Source organism: Oryzias latipes, chromosome 9, assembly GCF_002234675.1.
Source record: "Oryzias latipes chromosome 9, ASM223467v1".
NCBI classification, from domain to species: Eukaryota; Metazoa; Chordata; class Actinopteri; order Beloniformes; family Adrianichthyidae; genus Oryzias; species Oryzias latipes.
This window is the reverse complement of record NC_019867.2, coordinates 6,250,297-6,266,415: the sequence shown is the minus strand read 5'-3', so window position 1 is coordinate 6,266,415 and position 16,119 is coordinate 6,250,297. Positions and strand designations below refer to the sequence as shown.

Sequence of the window (16,119 nt, the reverse complement as noted above, 5' to 3'; positions counted from 1 at the left end):
TCATTAAACATCTTTTTTTTTGGAACAAAAAGGGATTTAAATATTTTAGATTTAGACTTATGTTATTGTTATAAATGTTTCTTTTTCGTTAATATTATAGTTTTTTTCGTTGTCATTATTATCGATCAATTTGTTATTATCACTGAAACTTTATGATAAAATTTGCCCCAAAGCGGTGACCTTTGACCTCCGTGGTGGGAAAAACGAAAGCTTTGTTTGGAAATGATCTAGATTGGCGAGAGTATCAAAGATTCACGAGAAGACCCTAGTTAAGAAGTTTTTGTACACGGCCACTCCTTTCTGGGTCTTTCCAACCGTACAAGTAGATTTTTATCTCCAAATGAAGATGGAGGTTAGAAAAAGGAAGGGAAACTGGGATGAAATTGCAGCAGACAGTTTGGATACAGTTCATTCCCATTTACACAAGTGGATCTACAGAACACAAAAAACAAAGAGGACTGTTTTTTCTTTCTGTATCTCTAATTTAAAAAAAAATGTCGGAATAAGGATGTCGAAGGATCTTTCGGTTTTTGTAGTTGAAATGTTAGGAATATTACACTGATTAGAACACAGTAGAATCAGTGATGGTGTAATTGGCTCAGTTATTATCAGCATTGATGTCTTTATAATATTTTTCTTCCGATAGTAGGTCAAATGGAGTAGTTATTGGTTTTGGAGGAGAACTGGACAGTTGAGGAGAATAAAGTTTTTTTTGTTTGTTTTTAATGGAACAATTAGGTTGTCCCCCACTCAAATTCCCCCTCCAACACAGTAGGTAGCGGTATTGCACCTTTTCATTTGTGTCTCCCGTCACTTAAATTACAAGAAGAAGAATTGTCGTCATATCCGCCTGTCAGCTTGTACACTTCCGGGAAAGAAAGAAAGACAACATCGAATACTCCGTGAACAAACAAAAAGACCTAAAATACATTGCTTTTACGGGTTTTAGTTCCTCTAAGACCTCATTTGTCATTATGGTAAGTGATGTTTACATTTACATACTGCTGACGACATGTTTCTATTAAAATAAACCGGATTTTAACCGGCTAGGCTAACTGGCAGCTAACAACAACATTACCTCAGAGCAGAAAGATGCTCTGTCACGATGAAAACAGAGTTGCACATGCCGGCTTTATTCTTGTGAAACGATCTGAAGTGCGGTTTGAAAATGACTTTCATGTGGTATGCACTCTTCCATAGTTTTCCTTCCATGTTTTTGACCCCCCAATGGGCCGGGGCTTTCCGAACCGCTTCTCCACTCAGTACCGGTGCTACTCGGTGTCCATGCTGGCGGGACCCAACGACCGCTCCGACGTGGAGAAAGGAGGCAAAAGTTGGTATAATTTCATCTAGAGAAAAGTCAAAGAAAGTCAAAAAATAGTGAACCATGAGTTTTAAGGGTGAAACTAAAGTTGAAGTTGTTTACCTACTCAAAACCAAACGGTAAATAACTTATATTAACGAGAAACGACTATCCTCTTTATGTTTATTTTATTAATTTATTTATTGCTTCTGGCACAAAATCTACAGATAACTGTCAATTGATTTATTTAAAAGCATATTTTATCAACTTCTTCTCAAACTAACGGATTTAATAGATACATTCATCTAATTCATACATTTTAAATAGTGCTATACCTTTTAAAATATTACATCTTAAAACAGTTCCTTAAAAACACATTGTTTTTATAGAAAATATTAATTTGAATGTTTAAATTTGGATACGATTTTACTTTAATTTGGATATGAATGATCTTTTTTTTATATAAAACCTGACTAAAGACATTATATTTTACATTTTTATTTAAATATGAAAACAAAGATTTCAATAACAACTGTTCAGTAACCAGAGAAAATCTGTTTTTCCGCTTTCACCAGTAATCATGCCACCTTCTGCTCTTGACCAGCTCAGTAAGTACAAGTATTTCTTTTTCTTCTTTCTCTTTCATAAACCCTTCACTAGAAAGGACCCTCTTCCTTTTTTGTTCTGTGAAGGCAGGCTCAACATCACGTACCCGATGCTGTTCAAGCTGACCAACAAAAACTCGGACAGAATGACACATTGTGGTGTTCTGGAGTTTGTAGCAGATGAGGGGATCTGCTACCTACCACACTGGGTGAGACACAGTAAATAGTTTGATGATTTAAAAAACAAACTGAAAAGCTGAAGATTTTTTTTCACATGGAGGTAAGATAGCCCTTTACCAGACCGCTAACCTGTTCAGGGTGGACCCTGCCTTCGCCCAACAAAAGCCAAGTTAGGCTCCAGCAACCTCATGTCATGAACCTGAAAAGGATTCGGCGTAATCTGAAGATGGGTGGATTTAATCCATCCACACATTTTCTTATTCTGCTGTGTCCCTGTAAGGGTTACGGGATTGCCAGAGTCTATCCTGGCTGCTGTGGGCGAAGGCAAGGTACACCTCAGACAGGTCACCAGCCGGTCACCAGCCGGTCACAGAGCAACAATAACACAATTTAGAGTAATCAGTCAACCCATGATGCATGTTTTTGGACTGTGGGAGGAAGCTTGAGTGCCCGGAGAAAAAGATGCAAACTCCACACAGAATGTACCCACCTGGGATTTGATGGGTGGATTTAAAACACTGCCAAACTAACAGCATCAATAGAAATAAAAGTAGTAAAAAAAAATAATTGTTTATGCAAAATGTACACAAATAAATCAAAGTTTGAGTGTGACAGCATGGTTTTATTGTCTTAAAAAAATCACAATTTTTTTGTTTTTGTTTAAGCTACTAAAGTCAGGGCAGCACTATGCTTCTTTTGTCTGTCTTGTTTCCTGACTTTTTAAAAATGTATTTATGTAGATGATGCAAAATCTCCTGCTGGAAGAAGGTGGTTTGGTTCAGGTGGAAAGTGTCAATCTCATGGTGGCCACTTATTCAAAGTTCCAACCTCAAAGTCCTGATTTTCTGGACATCACAAACCCCAAGGCAGTGTAAGAGCAATGGACATCTATGTGCCCTTTATGCATATAAAGTTTGGTAAGCGGAATTCCTGAGCTGTCACTTTATCACAGGCTGGAGAACGCACTGAGGAACTTTGCATGCTTGACAACTGGTGATGTTATTGCTATCAACTACAATGAAAAGGTAATTCATTTTATTTTGAAGGATATTTTCCTTTCAATAGTGCACACATTCTATAAAGCCTGTGTTTGCTTTAGATCTATGAGCTGCGAGTGATGGAGACCAAGCCAGATAAAGCTGTGTCCATCATTGAATGTGATATGAATGTGAGACTCTCTTTATTATTCTAGACAACATTAAACCTTTACATTATTTGCTATTTGAGTTTTATTTTGCTCCTCTGTTTAGGTTGACTTTGATGCACCTCTGGGTTACAAAGAACCTGAGCGGCGATCTCAGAACCAGGATGAACCCACGGTAAGGACTGAGCCTTAAGCAGTGAGTGAGATAAGTCATTAAAGGTTTAGTAAAAAACATTTCTGTAGGAGGAAGAGCCAGACCCAAGCAGTTATGCTGACATGGACCTCGGATTCAGAGTGAGTATGTTCCAACTAATAATGACCCAAAAGACAAATGAAAGCAATAAAATACTTTTCTTGATTTTATTTTTCGTTAGGCTTTTACTGGTTCTGGCAATCGTCTGGACGGTAAAACAAAAGGGATTGAGCCTAACCCTGTTCCTCTAGCAGCAAGTGACATTAAAAGGTGGTTTTGCATTTAAACTCTTCACAGTTGCATCTTTTTGTGTTTGTGTCAACTTTGTTGCATTTTAAGGTCCCTGCTTAGTAAATCATTTTTTTAATTAGTTTGATTTTTTTTTTCTTTTTCTTTTCTGCATATGGGACAGAATTTTGAGACAAAGTTTTGCATCTGGAATTAAAACTAAAAGTAAAAAAATTTTCATCTATTGTTGGCCTCATAAGTCAACTTACAGTCCTTGTTTGATCACATGTGCAGAGCCTGTTAGCAAGATTTTAAATAAATTGTGTAATAGTGATTAAAAGCTGTTGAGAACATCTCAATCTAATTACTGATTTTTTTTAATTCAATGTCCATTTTCATTTCAATCTTTTCATGACAGAGGAATTCCCAATTATGATTTCAAAGTTGGCAAAATCACTTTCATTAGAAACTCCCGACCTCAGCCCAGGAGAGTTGTCGATGATGTAAGTAGTTGATAGTTTTTCTATATATGTAATAAGATGTGCTTCCAAAATTAATTTACTTTTTTTTTTACTAATTTTTAATCTTTCTTCTCCAGGATGATGCCCTGAACAAGTTCATTGCCTTCTCTGGAGAGGGACAGTCACTACGCAAGAAAGGCAGAAAGCCTTAGAGCTGCAAGTGGAGAGTCAGGCCTATGTGACGTCTATTGTAGAGCTTTTATGTAGAATTTTGATTATATTTTTTGATTGAAATTCTCATATTCTCATTTGCTCAAATAAAGCAAAATTGCATTCTGGTTCTTGGGGTTTTTTCTGGTGATGTGAGTGAGGACAGTAGAAATTTGTCAGGAAATGCTTTATCACCAACACAGAAAATTATTATTAGAAAACAATTGGAAAGTTTTGTCATAATAATGTTACACTTTGAACATCCAGTGTTTTTTTTAAAATATCATTTTCCTTTTTTTTTAACAGTACACTTTGTTGCTAATATAATAGAGCATACATTTACTTTAGCTTTAGTTGTGGTGAAAAACAATATTTCTCTTGATGTGTAAAAACAATGCCTCATGCATTTTGCTGCTTTATTTATAAATAAATAAATGATTCTTTTTGGAATGTTTAGTCATTATTTATTAGCATGGAAATGGTATGTCAACACTTGCAGAAAACAGTTGAATTAGATGCAGTGATCACTTCAAATGACTTTATTTTAACTCATTTTGACAATAGATGGTAAGTTGTGATTTGGACAACACATTAAGGGATTTAATTAAAATTAAATAGGCCTAAATTATTTAACAATAAAAAGAAATTAGACTCTTGGTAAGCAGTGAAACGTCCTCAATGATAAACCAAGTCCTGTTGACTGCTGTCTTAACTCACTACTTCGATGGAATCAACCTGGATCAAGAAAACAGACATGTTATAAACAAAGAAAAAAATATTTTTGTTCGTTGTACTTTACTTTTTACAAAGTGAATCCCGCTTAGATGCACTGGCGCTTTTGTTTTGAAAAACAAAACCGGAAGTCCCTTTCTAGGTAATGCTATTGGACCTAGCTATGGACCGACCCGTGGTAACAACATGGAGGGTAATTTCACTAAAAAAAGAATACAAAATGTTAAATTTAGTGTGACAGTTTTCCACTTTAGCTTTCGAATCTTTTTTCTAATTGATCTAAAGTTGATGATTGTTACATTTGTTTGTAGTTTGAAGGCGGCTAGCTCTGTGTTTAGCTAAATAAAATCGTTAGCACGTAACAAATAACGTAAATGTGACATATTTCATATTTACCACAACCATGGAGCATAAACTGGGATATATTTATCGTTAATTGTAAGGAAAAGTGGTAAAATACATTTTTTTAACCTAAATACAATATAGAAATGTGAGGTTCAATTTATTGAACAACCACAAGGGGGCGCACGAAAAATCTGTTTTTTTAATTTGATTTCTTGAGTTATCACATTTTTCTTAAAGGAGTTTGATAAATCTAAAACCCACAGCTATATAATTTTAAGATGTGTGATCAACATATCTAAATGTCTCCCTTATAATGTGATTTCTCCCTCCATGGAATTTTTTTATACTGCAATGTGTAAAAACACTATAGAAAGTTGCATTGATTTGTCGTACCATGAATGGAGAAAAAAAGACCAAGAACACATGTGTGAAATCCGACCTTAATTTGGTCATCCTGTGTGTGTAAACCCCTGGTTTCAACTGTATATTTAAATACCATTACATTACATAAATACAAGTTCCTACATCCACACAAAACATTAATGCAGGAGTTCCTGCATTTAACTGTTTCAGGTCAGATTTAATGTGGTTATCTAATTTTGCTTTTGGTATTTATTTCTTGCCTTTTTCCCGCACAGCCACCGAGAGCATGTGACACCTACTGGAGTGAGTTCTGGCACTGCAAAAGTCTTGTGAATCGCTTCCACCATTATTACACTTACGGCACCACCCCATCATGCCATCAGTGGAAAGAGGACTACTATAATTGCAGAGAGTGGGAAAAATCTAGAAGCACAGAGACTAAGGTACAACTTTAGGACACGAATATTGCCTATTAAAATTCGTATTGCATAATTACAAGATTTGTTTTAAACTTATTTTAGGAAGCATTGCAGAGAAGTGAAAGAAAGCGGGTGGCAGAGCAAAAAAACTTTGACCCAGTGTGGGAACTGAGGTGTGAGCCTCCAAAAGACTGGAATTTGCCTCTGAACCAGGACAACACAGAAGACTCCTAAAAGGACCTCTTTGACTTTTGTGTATTTAATTTTTAATGGACACGAGATGTAGTGGAGCTGCAAACACTCACTGTTGATTAGGGGGAAAATGTTAGTCGACCATAAAGAGAATAATGTTTTGTGAAGCAGACCGACAAATTCAACAGGATTTTTCTGAAAAATACAGAATCACTGCTTTAATAGAATGATTGGGGGAGAAATGGTTTGATTTTAATATCATTGGATTGAAAATACTTATTAAAGTGAACAATAGATTTGTTTTATTTTCATTTTTTTTTCATGAAGTTTAATTTTTACCCTTACAGAAAACAAAAGGTTTTGTCTGGAAAGAAGCAGAAACACATATTTTGTAACCACCATCATGTTAACACTCTTCAATCTTGGTAAATGTTGTTTCTAGGGCTGTAATTACAGTCCTGTGTTCAATTCATACTAAAACATTCAGTTTAACACAAAAGAAAATTACAGTTAAAAATGAAACCGTAGACATTTTTTATTTTAAGTTTCTTAAAATAGAAAAAAATGGATCCACAGTTTGCATTGATGATATGTGACTTTGGCCTTCATAACTGAACATACATGAAGGCAGAAAGGCTCATCTCTCCTGCAGGCTCTCAAACATGCTTCATCTTGACTCAAGTGAAGCTCAAACATGTGAAAGCAGTCCTCTGGAGTTGCACAAACAGCGCTCCACTGTCCATCACTGTGTGTACACCTTTGTGATGTCATTATACTTTCCATCCGGGGCGTCATAATTTGGTATTGGGGGCGTGTATGAGGGACCCTCGCGGGTGAAGGGAAACAGATGTGGGTCTGGCTTCAGAGCCGATTGGTACAGCTCCTCAGACTCCAGCTTTAGCTCCTCCAGCGCCTCTCTCTGCGCCTCCAAAGCCAGTTCAATAGCCTCTACTTCAGCCTTGTGTTGTTGCTGATGTCAGAAAAAAGACAAGTATTGTATTTTTCAGAATATAGATAAGACCAAAGACATATATACAAGCTAATACAGGATGGATAACAATTTTTATTTTAAGGTTACATGATTACCTGTTTGTATCGACTCCAGTCCTTCAGCAGCAGCGCTCGGCTCTCACTCTCTTCAAATGACAGATCTGGAGCAGCACGTTTCCTTTAGTTAGATGGGAAACAGAATCAGTTTATGTGGAAGGGGACTCAACCAAAACAAGTTAAATAATGAAAGGTCATAAATACTCATAAACAACAACCTCTACCTTGTTTCATCCAAGCATTTGATGGGAGTGATGAAGTCCTCTATGGGAATGAGCTCAGGTGGAACCTTCTCCAGCTTTTTCAGCTTCTTCCTCAGCCGCTCCCTCATCATCTGCTCCCGCCGTGGATCCACTTTTTTTTTCTTTTTTGGCTCAGCTCTTAGGTAACATGAAGAAACAGTGAAGGTATGATAAAAGTATAGACAAAAACAATAACTTCACGTACCTGAACTTGCAACAAAAAGTTTCTCATAAATCTAAATCATAGTAACTAACTGACTGAGTCTTGGTAGGTTATAGCCAATGATTTCCTGGCCCACAACAGCATGAGCATGCCTCATCATTTAAAAAGAGTGAAGATGTAGATGGTACCTCAGGGGGGCTGACGTCTTCAGCTCCATCACAGGAACAACCAAGGGACCCCTCACAGCATGTGGATTTTCCCCGAAAATCACACTGAAAAGAAAAAAAAACAGTACACATCAGACTGTGTAGTCTGGTTACCGTCATGGGAAACTAACGAACAGCTGCAAAAAACTGAACTGTTTAGTGTTTTTGCACAACCTTGACAGTCTTTGATCAAACTCACCGTGACGGGACAGTCTGCCGGGAAAAAACCCTCCACAAACAGCGCGACAATGCCAAAGACATGTCTGCTCTTCGTGTTTTATTAATTTAGAGATCAACGCTGGGTAAAAAATAACAGAAAAGCATAAAAAACGCATCGACTGTCCCTTTCAAGGGATACGGCGCACGCGTCGCAAAGAAATTACGTATCAAGGAAAATCGTCTACTTCCGGGACTCGCACTTTCGAGCATTTCTATATCGCATAAAATTTAACAACACAATTAAAATTAATACATGTGTTTTCTAATTTAGCCACTGGGTCAATAATGCACCAATTTTAGTATATTTGTTTGTTATTTATGTTAAAAATGTAAAAGAAAATTTTAATTTCGTTTGGCGAATCTAACTGTGAGTTGGAAGTAAACGAAGCATGCTATATAGGGTAAAGGTCAGAGTGGGTTTGTCGAGTTGTACTCACCGTGAATAAGATTCGGATCATAACCCGAGAAATCTTTCTGTTCCAAATTGAAAAATCATCCACAGTTTGTTTTTGTTGAAGTTGGACTTTACAGGATCACGATGGCACTTCTCAGAGGTAAACAAACGCGTCAGATATTTGCAGAGATAAGCTCGGTAACTCTTTTATGCAGCAAACACGATCATTCTTATCGAACTATTACTAGGTAATGTTATCGTAAAAAAAAAACAAAATTGTATCTATAAAGTGTGTGTGTAAGTAAATGTCAGGTGAGTCCAACGCTTTAGAGGCTTTAAGGTCATTACAAAGTAGCTAAAGACAAAGGTCTGCCATAATGAATGAGTAAATCTGTTATCAAAAGATGACAAACATTATATTTCATACATTTATAAACTTAAATCTGCTTAAGGATGGTAGGCTATTTCTTATTTGAATATTTCTTTTAACAAAAATTATTTAGCTGTTGTCCTTTTTAAAGTATTTGCGCATTTTAGCAATTACATCTTTTCTCTCTAATCTATAATTACTTGTTAATGTTGAAACTTTAAAAAAAAAGTGTATCTACCAATTTGCTCTCATTTCACAAATGTAAAATAAATCTCACATGTGGATGCACCACATTTTGTAAACACTATGACGTGTTGCATGTAGGCAAAAGGTAACTGTATTATAATTATAGTTTGAAGGTCATTAAGACCATTATTAATGTAGATATTTACATTTTAATTGTTGACTACTTCTAGGCACAGCTGTTGATACTTTAATATTATTTTTGGTGTCACTTAACCCGCAGAGCCAATGCATGGTGACCATAACCACACGTAAGTAGATGTTTTAGGTTTTTTCAGGTGTTACCCGGTACACAATTATGCCACCAAAACATTTTTGTCACATTAAAAGATAAAGCTGTTTTAAAAATATATATGTATTTTTTTTTTGTTTTAATCTTTGCTTTTAATTCTGGGAAAAATATCTGCCCTGAGGTTAAAACTAGTGGTTAAAAAAATCTTTTTAATAAAGGTTACAAACTTCACATGAAAATTGCTTTCATATTTCTTACACAATTTAATAAATTGTGTAAGAAATATGAAAAACTTTAAGGTGCAGGTCTTTACGTAAGGAACATTTTAGATGTTAAACCTTAATACATCGTGAGCTGTTGAGTTGTGGATAGAGAACTCCACAATTTAGTGAACTTAGTTAACTTGCAAACCTCCAAAGAAATAAAATCTCATTAGCCATGAATCCTTTTTAGTCTGGGTTTGGCACGACTGCAGTCATTGAAAATGTCTAAATGACTCTACATTAGTTCAGCATTTGTCCTTTTCATAGGAGTGAAATAGAATAAATATACTTTAATACCTCTTAAGCATCACTGCTATTAAATATTGAGTGGCAATTAAATGCTTTGGGTGGTAATGGCGCCCCCTGGCTCATCTTCTGGACACGCTCCTGCTTTTTATTGATCTTGTAAAACAGGCCTGTAAGGTAAAGAAAACCTTTTCTATTAAAATTTTATCATTTCTTCATAAACATGTACTAGGAGGAAATTTCAGCCATGGAGACTTACCTTTGAAAAGTCTGTTTAAAACCTAATTCAAATAAACTCAATTTAAATGAAATGGAAAGTTTTTGGCATTAACCTCTAATTTCTCTTTCTAGTTCATTTTTGCACTTTTATTCAAATAAACTTAATAGAGGATGAAAAACAGTAGAAAAAATGTAAATAGTAATTTTTTTGCAATAGTATTGTTTTTGCACATCACAACAAACACACTTTATTTGCACACTTCAGGTCATTATATAATGCTAGTCAGTATTAAATGAAGCAGGTCAAGGCATTCTATTCTCAGTACAAACATTAGGACCTCGTCCAATGATTAATAATTTAAAGGGATATCTAAGATACTTGGTACCATTTTATTTTTTTTTAAGTTTCAGGTGTATCGTGTCCAGTGTGGAATGATTTATAATGAAATGTGTTTTCTCTGCTTTTTATTTATCTTGGAACATAGAACCTTTTTCTACATTTTAGCCTTTTTTTCCCTCCAAATGTGCAGTAACCGGGTCTATTTGCAATAACTCAATATTTAATATGCTGTGCTCACAGCAACTCATCTCATTCCATTCTATTTTGTCCATACATATTTAATATTTAACAGTTTCTGTACATATTGTTCTTTTATTTTGGCAGAGATTTATATACTATTTTTTTATTTTATTTTATTTTATTTAACTTCACCACTTCAAGGCTGCTGCAATTTCATTGTATCCCCATGTACAATGACAATAAAGATTCTGATTCATTGATGGAACTGGCTCACCTCTGGCTTCTGCATCGTGTACTAAATGGTTTCTTTTCTTCATAGGTGTGTTTGTTGTGTCAGCCAAGCGCACTCCCTTTGGAACCTATGGTGGAGTGCTGAAAGACCACAGTGCAACAGACTTGGCGGAGCATGCAGCCAAAGCCGCCCTCGCTGCAGGGGGTGTGGCCCCAGAGCTTATCAACAGCGTCATTTTGGGAAATGTCATGCAGGTATGTCGTGTCTGACCACAAGGCACGCTCATCTGACATGATTTTGGGTTGTCTGCTGTCGTTCAAATCCTTTTCATTTACTGTCTATTTTAGAGCTCGGCGGATGCCCCATACATTGCTCGCCATGTCGGCCTGAGGTGTGGCGTTCCCATCCCCGTGCCTGCTCTCACTGTGAACAGACTGTGTGGGTCTGGCTTCCAGTCTATCATCAATGGTACTCATGTAAGCTGGCTTTTAAAATCCTAACATGAATTCCATTTAATTGAACCTTGAGTTTGAAAGTTGCTTCTTATTCAAATGCCTTGTGTGTTTGCAGGAGATCTGCCTCAGAGAGTCAGAGGTGGTTTTGTGTGGAGGTTCAGAGAGCATGAGCCAGGCTCCCTATGCTGTTCGCAACATTCGCTTTGGAACAAAGTTTGGACTTGATCTTAAGGTTTGTCTTTGTATGTTGTCTCTGAAAACATGGGATGTGCAGAAAGAAAAAAACTTGCAGTTTAGAGGAAGACACTAAGATGAAATCTCTGACAGCTGGAGGACACCTTGTGGGCGGGTCTGACTGACCTGCATGTAAAGATACCAATGGGAATCACAGCAGAGAATCTGGCAGAAAAATACGAGATCACACGAGAGGACTGCGACAAATTTGCTTACCAGACGCAGCAAAGGTGGAAGGCAGGTGAGAAACTGCAACTTTTGATATCTTCCTTCCAGCGAAAAGTGCAAAAATATTTTGTCTTGGAGCGTATTTATCATGAATTTTAATTCTTGACGGTCAAACTCTGTTTACAGCTCACGAAGGGGGTCACTTCACAGCTGAAATTGCCCCCGTTGACATAAAAACAAAAAAAGGAAAGGTTCCCATGGCTCAGGATGAACACCCGCGGCCTCAAACCACACCAGAACAAATGGCCAAACTGCCGTCAGTCTTCAAAAAGGGGGGAACCGTCACTGCTGGAAATGCATCGGTCCGTTCGTGAACCCTCCGATTGTAACCTAATAGAAAAAACCCAAATAATTCTTTAATAACAGCATTTCCAGGCCTTTGGATGTTGTAAAAAATATGTTTATCTATATATTTTTAGCTCACAAAAAGCTCAAAGTTTTTTTTATTTTTTGCTCTGTATTTATTTTGAAAATATTACTTTTAGTGGTGACAAACATATGAATGAAATTAATCTGATTTTTGTGAAATGTAATAATAACCTGTCACTTCTACTTTACAAAAAATGGATGTAGGTTTAGTTCTAATAAAAGTAGGAGCAGACCTTTTTACTTCAGTAGCAAAAAAGAAATCAAATATCCCTAAATGTGAGTCTATTGCTCTCCAGGGGGTGTCTGATGGTGCTGCTGCTCTGGTGATTGCAAGTGATGATGCTCTGAAAGAACACAAGCTCACGCCGCTCGCCAGAATTGTGGCTTATCATGTGTCAGGCTGTGACCCGAGCATTATGGGTATCGGTAAGTGACACTGCTCCCAGAGAGATGTTATTTGAAGCCATCTGGGTTGATAGAAAGGAATGAACCTGAATAAACCTAAACATCTTTATATTAGAATGATAAATTTGGATTTCTTGGTGTCATTTCAGGTCCAGTCCCAGCGATTACAGGAGCTCTTAAGAAATCTGGTCTGTCTCTAAATGACATGGATCTGGTGGAGGTTAGTATTTTAAGATATGACAACAGGGTTAATTTTCTTTTTTAAATGTTTTTAATTAAAAATGGTAGCCTCTTCCTGATGTCAAAGGTGAACAAAACTTTGATTTTGGTTGTAGATTTGAACTAAATGCATGTAAATTTCACATGCACGCTGCATGTGAAATTTTTTGAAAATCGGTGAGAAAATGTGAAAATCTTCAGATCTCACACTTTACCACAACATGGCCACCAAGCAGCAGGTCCTGTTGCCATAACATAACAATTTTTAAACGTCCTTTGGATATTCGCGACACAAATGTGGGGGGTTTTTGAATATTTTTTTTTTTCCCTCATAAGAAAATTTTGGCCCCAGTCTTTTTGTTTTTGAAGGTTTCACTGGTTGCGATGTCATCATTGTAGGGGTTGATGACTTTCAATTTCATCAGATATTAGGTACATGCAAATTTTGGTGAGTTTGTGGCAGGGGCAAAATATTTGGCTCAATTGCTAAAATAATACTGTCCTTGCAATTAAGGACAGAATAAAGCGGTTAAAGTAAAGTGGTTACAGGGACACGCCATTTTCTGCCTTTGCTTTTAGTCATTGCATCTTCAGTTACGTGCTTGTGTGCTGCTTTCAGGTGAATGAAGCGTTTGCTCCCCAGTTTCTGGCTGTTTCAAAGGCTCTTGGGCTGGACCCAGAGAAAACCAATGTAAATGGCGGAGCTATTGCGATCGGGCATCCTCTCGGTGCCTCTGGAGCTCGCATCACTGGCCACCTTGTGCACGAACTCAGGTAAATATATGCTGCTATTGTTTGTGTGCATTGATATGTGTACAAGAAAAGGGTGCCACTACTCATCGGCCTTTGTTTGTCACAGGCGTAGAGGTGGAAAATACGCCGTTGGATCTGCCTGTATCGGTGGAGGTCAGGGCATCGCCATCATCCTCGAGAGGTGTTGACAGAAGAAACTGCCTTTGCTCATGGAATCTCCTGAAACAATGTCATGCAAACTCACCGGCTACTAATGTTCTAACAAGGAAAAACCTCTTGGTTCCAACCAAGAGAAGAAAAAATATTTGAATTGTTTCCCAGAGAGTCACTGACTGGATGAGCTCCAAAACGTGTTGCTATCATTTTCTTTAAGTACTCCTCTTCAGTCCAGTCGATAGATATAAATACAGGTTCATTTATGCATGTTAGCTAAAGTAATGACTCCAAATTGCCCTTTGGATTGAGAATGTTTTGCTTTTGTGTTCCTTGTGATGAACTCATGGCCTGAAGTGTGTATCGCACTTCTCACCTGCTAAAAACCTGAGATGACCTTTAGCAGGTTCCCATGACCCTCAATAGAATGAAGCTTGTCTAGAAAATCGTTAGATGGAAAATTTCACATCTTCAATCGTTCTCATAACTTGAGCTAATAAAGAAAATCAAGTTTCTGATTGTCATAATGATGGAAGAGGTTATTTCTGCTTACAAACATTGATTACTTCCTGATCATGATGGCAAGTAATATATTATCACAGACTGTTTGCCTTACTCGCTCCATGTTCAGGATTTGGTGTTGCCTTTAGTGGCTTTCTGTGGTAACTGATTTTGTACTTCAGTGTTAAAGTATCACAAATAAAATTTCTCAAAAATTACTTTTACTCGTTAATGTTTTTTTTTATTATTTTAATTGTACATATTTTAATTGTACAATCATATTTATTAGTTCAATTGTGTTCCTCCAGATTTATCTTCGTAGTACGGTGGCCCAGAACCGCCATTGCAGAAAAAAAAAGATGAGCAAAAAGAAAAAAGCAATTGCAAACAAAAAGAAAATGAAATGCAAATAAAAAATAAACGCTGCAAGTAATAACAGCCATGACAGCAAAAAATTTAAAAAAAAAGTGGTGCCAAAAAAAGAAAAAAAATGCAAACATAAAAAAAGCGATGCATCTACGAAAACGGTTGCAAATAAAAGGAAAGCCTTAGTGGAAGTGACATCGCCACGAAAGTAACGCCACAACAGATCTGGGGTCAGTTTGCTGTACGCACACCAGACGTCGATTGGCTTTTGCTACACACACTGCTGAGAGAAGGAGGAATACAGGAGTATGAATCGGAAGCTGAACAAGAAAGTGAAGTAAGTGAAAATGTTGGTGTTAAATGTTACTATGTGTAAATTTTTACTGCAAAAGCTTAGAGGCTTCTAAATGACTGTAAGAAGTAGCTAATTCATATGATTTACAGTAAAAAAGAAAGTCTTGAAGACTCTTTAGGAACCTGACATTTCTACAGCATGAGCTCCAGTTTACCAGGATGCATGGAAGGTTCACCCCTCAGAAGTACAACATCGAGAAAGACTTGCTGCATACATTAAACCCTTGTGCTATCCTAGGCACTTTAACATTGGGAGTTGGGTCATCTAGACCCACTAGACAGTGCGTTAAAACTTTTTTCTTCAATGATTTGTGAACCTCACTGGTGTCCATGGATTACATGAAATCTTTCCACCTTTTTCCACCTTTGTCATGGTAGGAATAACACGTCAATGTAAGGGTGGGGTCATCTGAGATAGCACAAGGGTTAAAAAGGTAAACATATTTTTTAATTTTTTGCTGTCATGGCGGTTATTATTTGCAGCATTTATTTTTTATTTGCATTTCCTCTTTTTTATTTGCATTTCATTTTCTTTTTGTTTGCAGTTGATTGTTTGTTTTTGCTCCTCTTTTTAAATTTGCATTTTATCTTTTTTATTTGCATTTCATTTTCTTATTGTTTGCAGTTGCTTTCTTTTTTTTTTGCTCCTCTTTTTTCTTTTTCTGCAATGGCGGTTCTGGGCCTTCCGGGCCACCGTAGTTTCCATTAGCACTATTTAAAAAAATATGCAAGAAAAAAAGTAAATATATTCCATTACCAAAAAATTTGTTAGTCTTGTCTTTGTTTTAAGAAACACTTATTTTCAAATTTAAATATTATAAAAGAAGCATGTTTAATGGGTACTGTACACTGTGACCTATATAATCAGATGCTTTCTTTGCTCAGTTTACATTTATATTTAGTTTTATAATTTGAAATTAAAGTAAATGTTTACATCCTCAGAAAAAACATTTACATGATATAAAGTCATTGCTGTAATTTGGCCCTTTAGGCAATTTATTTAATTATCAATTCACTATAAATATGTAGTTAATCTAAAAAGCCATTTTTTGTTTTAGAATTTATCCATTATGTTGTGGAACAGATCTTAAAACTACAACGACCAGTACAT

At 36.5% G+C, this 16,119-nt stretch overlaps 4 protein-coding genes across 4 annotated transcripts; 3 read left to right on the top strand and 1 right to left on the bottom strand.

Annotated features, from left to right (window-relative positions):
* Window positions 1-822: 822 nt before the first annotated feature.
* Window positions 823-4,453, top strand: ufd1 (ubiquitin recognition factor in ER associated degradation 1). Its single transcript, XM_004072170.3, has 12 exons — window positions 823-977; window positions 1,201-1,333; window positions 1,879-1,911; window positions 1,996-2,117; window positions 2,829-2,959; window positions 3,041-3,113; window positions 3,188-3,256; window positions 3,339-3,407; window positions 3,476-3,526; window positions 3,607-3,695; window positions 4,072-4,156; window positions 4,252-4,453. Exons 1-12 carry the CDS (start codon window positions 975-977, stop codon window positions 4,324-4,326), a joined length of 933 nt encoding a protein of 310 aa, XP_004072218.1. The 5' UTR covers window positions 823-974; the 3' UTR covers window positions 4,327-4,453.
* Window positions 4,454-5,143: 690 nt separating this feature from the next.
* c9h22orf39 (chromosome 9 C22orf39 homolog) lies at window positions 5,144-6,680 on the top strand. Its single transcript, XM_004072174.4, has 3 exons — window positions 5,144-5,249; window positions 6,040-6,207; window positions 6,286-6,680. Exons 1-3 carry the CDS (start codon window positions 5,202-5,204, stop codon window positions 6,415-6,417), a joined length of 348 nt encoding a protein of 115 aa, XP_004072222.1. The 5' UTR covers window positions 5,144-5,201; the 3' UTR covers window positions 6,418-6,680.
* Window positions 6,681-6,892: 212 nt separating this feature from the next.
* mrpl40 (mitochondrial ribosomal protein L40) lies at window positions 6,893-8,426 on the bottom strand. The gene is made up of 5 exons (XM_004072173.3): window positions 8,233-8,426; window positions 8,016-8,099; window positions 7,647-7,802; window positions 7,462-7,543; window positions 6,893-7,345 (listed from the first exon to the last, which is right to left on the bottom strand). The coding sequence occupies exons 1-5, from the start codon at window positions 8,292-8,294 to the stop codon at window positions 7,118-7,120; spliced, it is 612 nt and encodes a 203-aa protein (XP_004072221.1). The 5' UTR covers window positions 8,295-8,426; the 3' UTR covers window positions 6,893-7,117.
* A 218-nt stretch (window positions 8,427-8,644) lies between these two features.
* acaa2 (acetyl-CoA acyltransferase 2) lies at window positions 8,645-14,506 on the top strand. The gene is made up of 10 exons (XM_004072169.4): window positions 8,645-8,806; window positions 11,059-11,225; window positions 11,319-11,447; window positions 11,542-11,658; window positions 11,754-11,901; window positions 12,015-12,190; window positions 12,554-12,683; window positions 12,812-12,882; window positions 13,501-13,655; window positions 13,741-14,506. Exons 1-10 carry the CDS (start codon window positions 8,791-8,793, stop codon window positions 13,820-13,822), a joined length of 1,191 nt encoding a protein of 396 aa, XP_004072217.1. The 5' UTR covers window positions 8,645-8,790; the 3' UTR covers window positions 13,823-14,506.
* The last annotated feature ends 1,613 nt before the right edge of the window (window positions 14,507-16,119 follow it).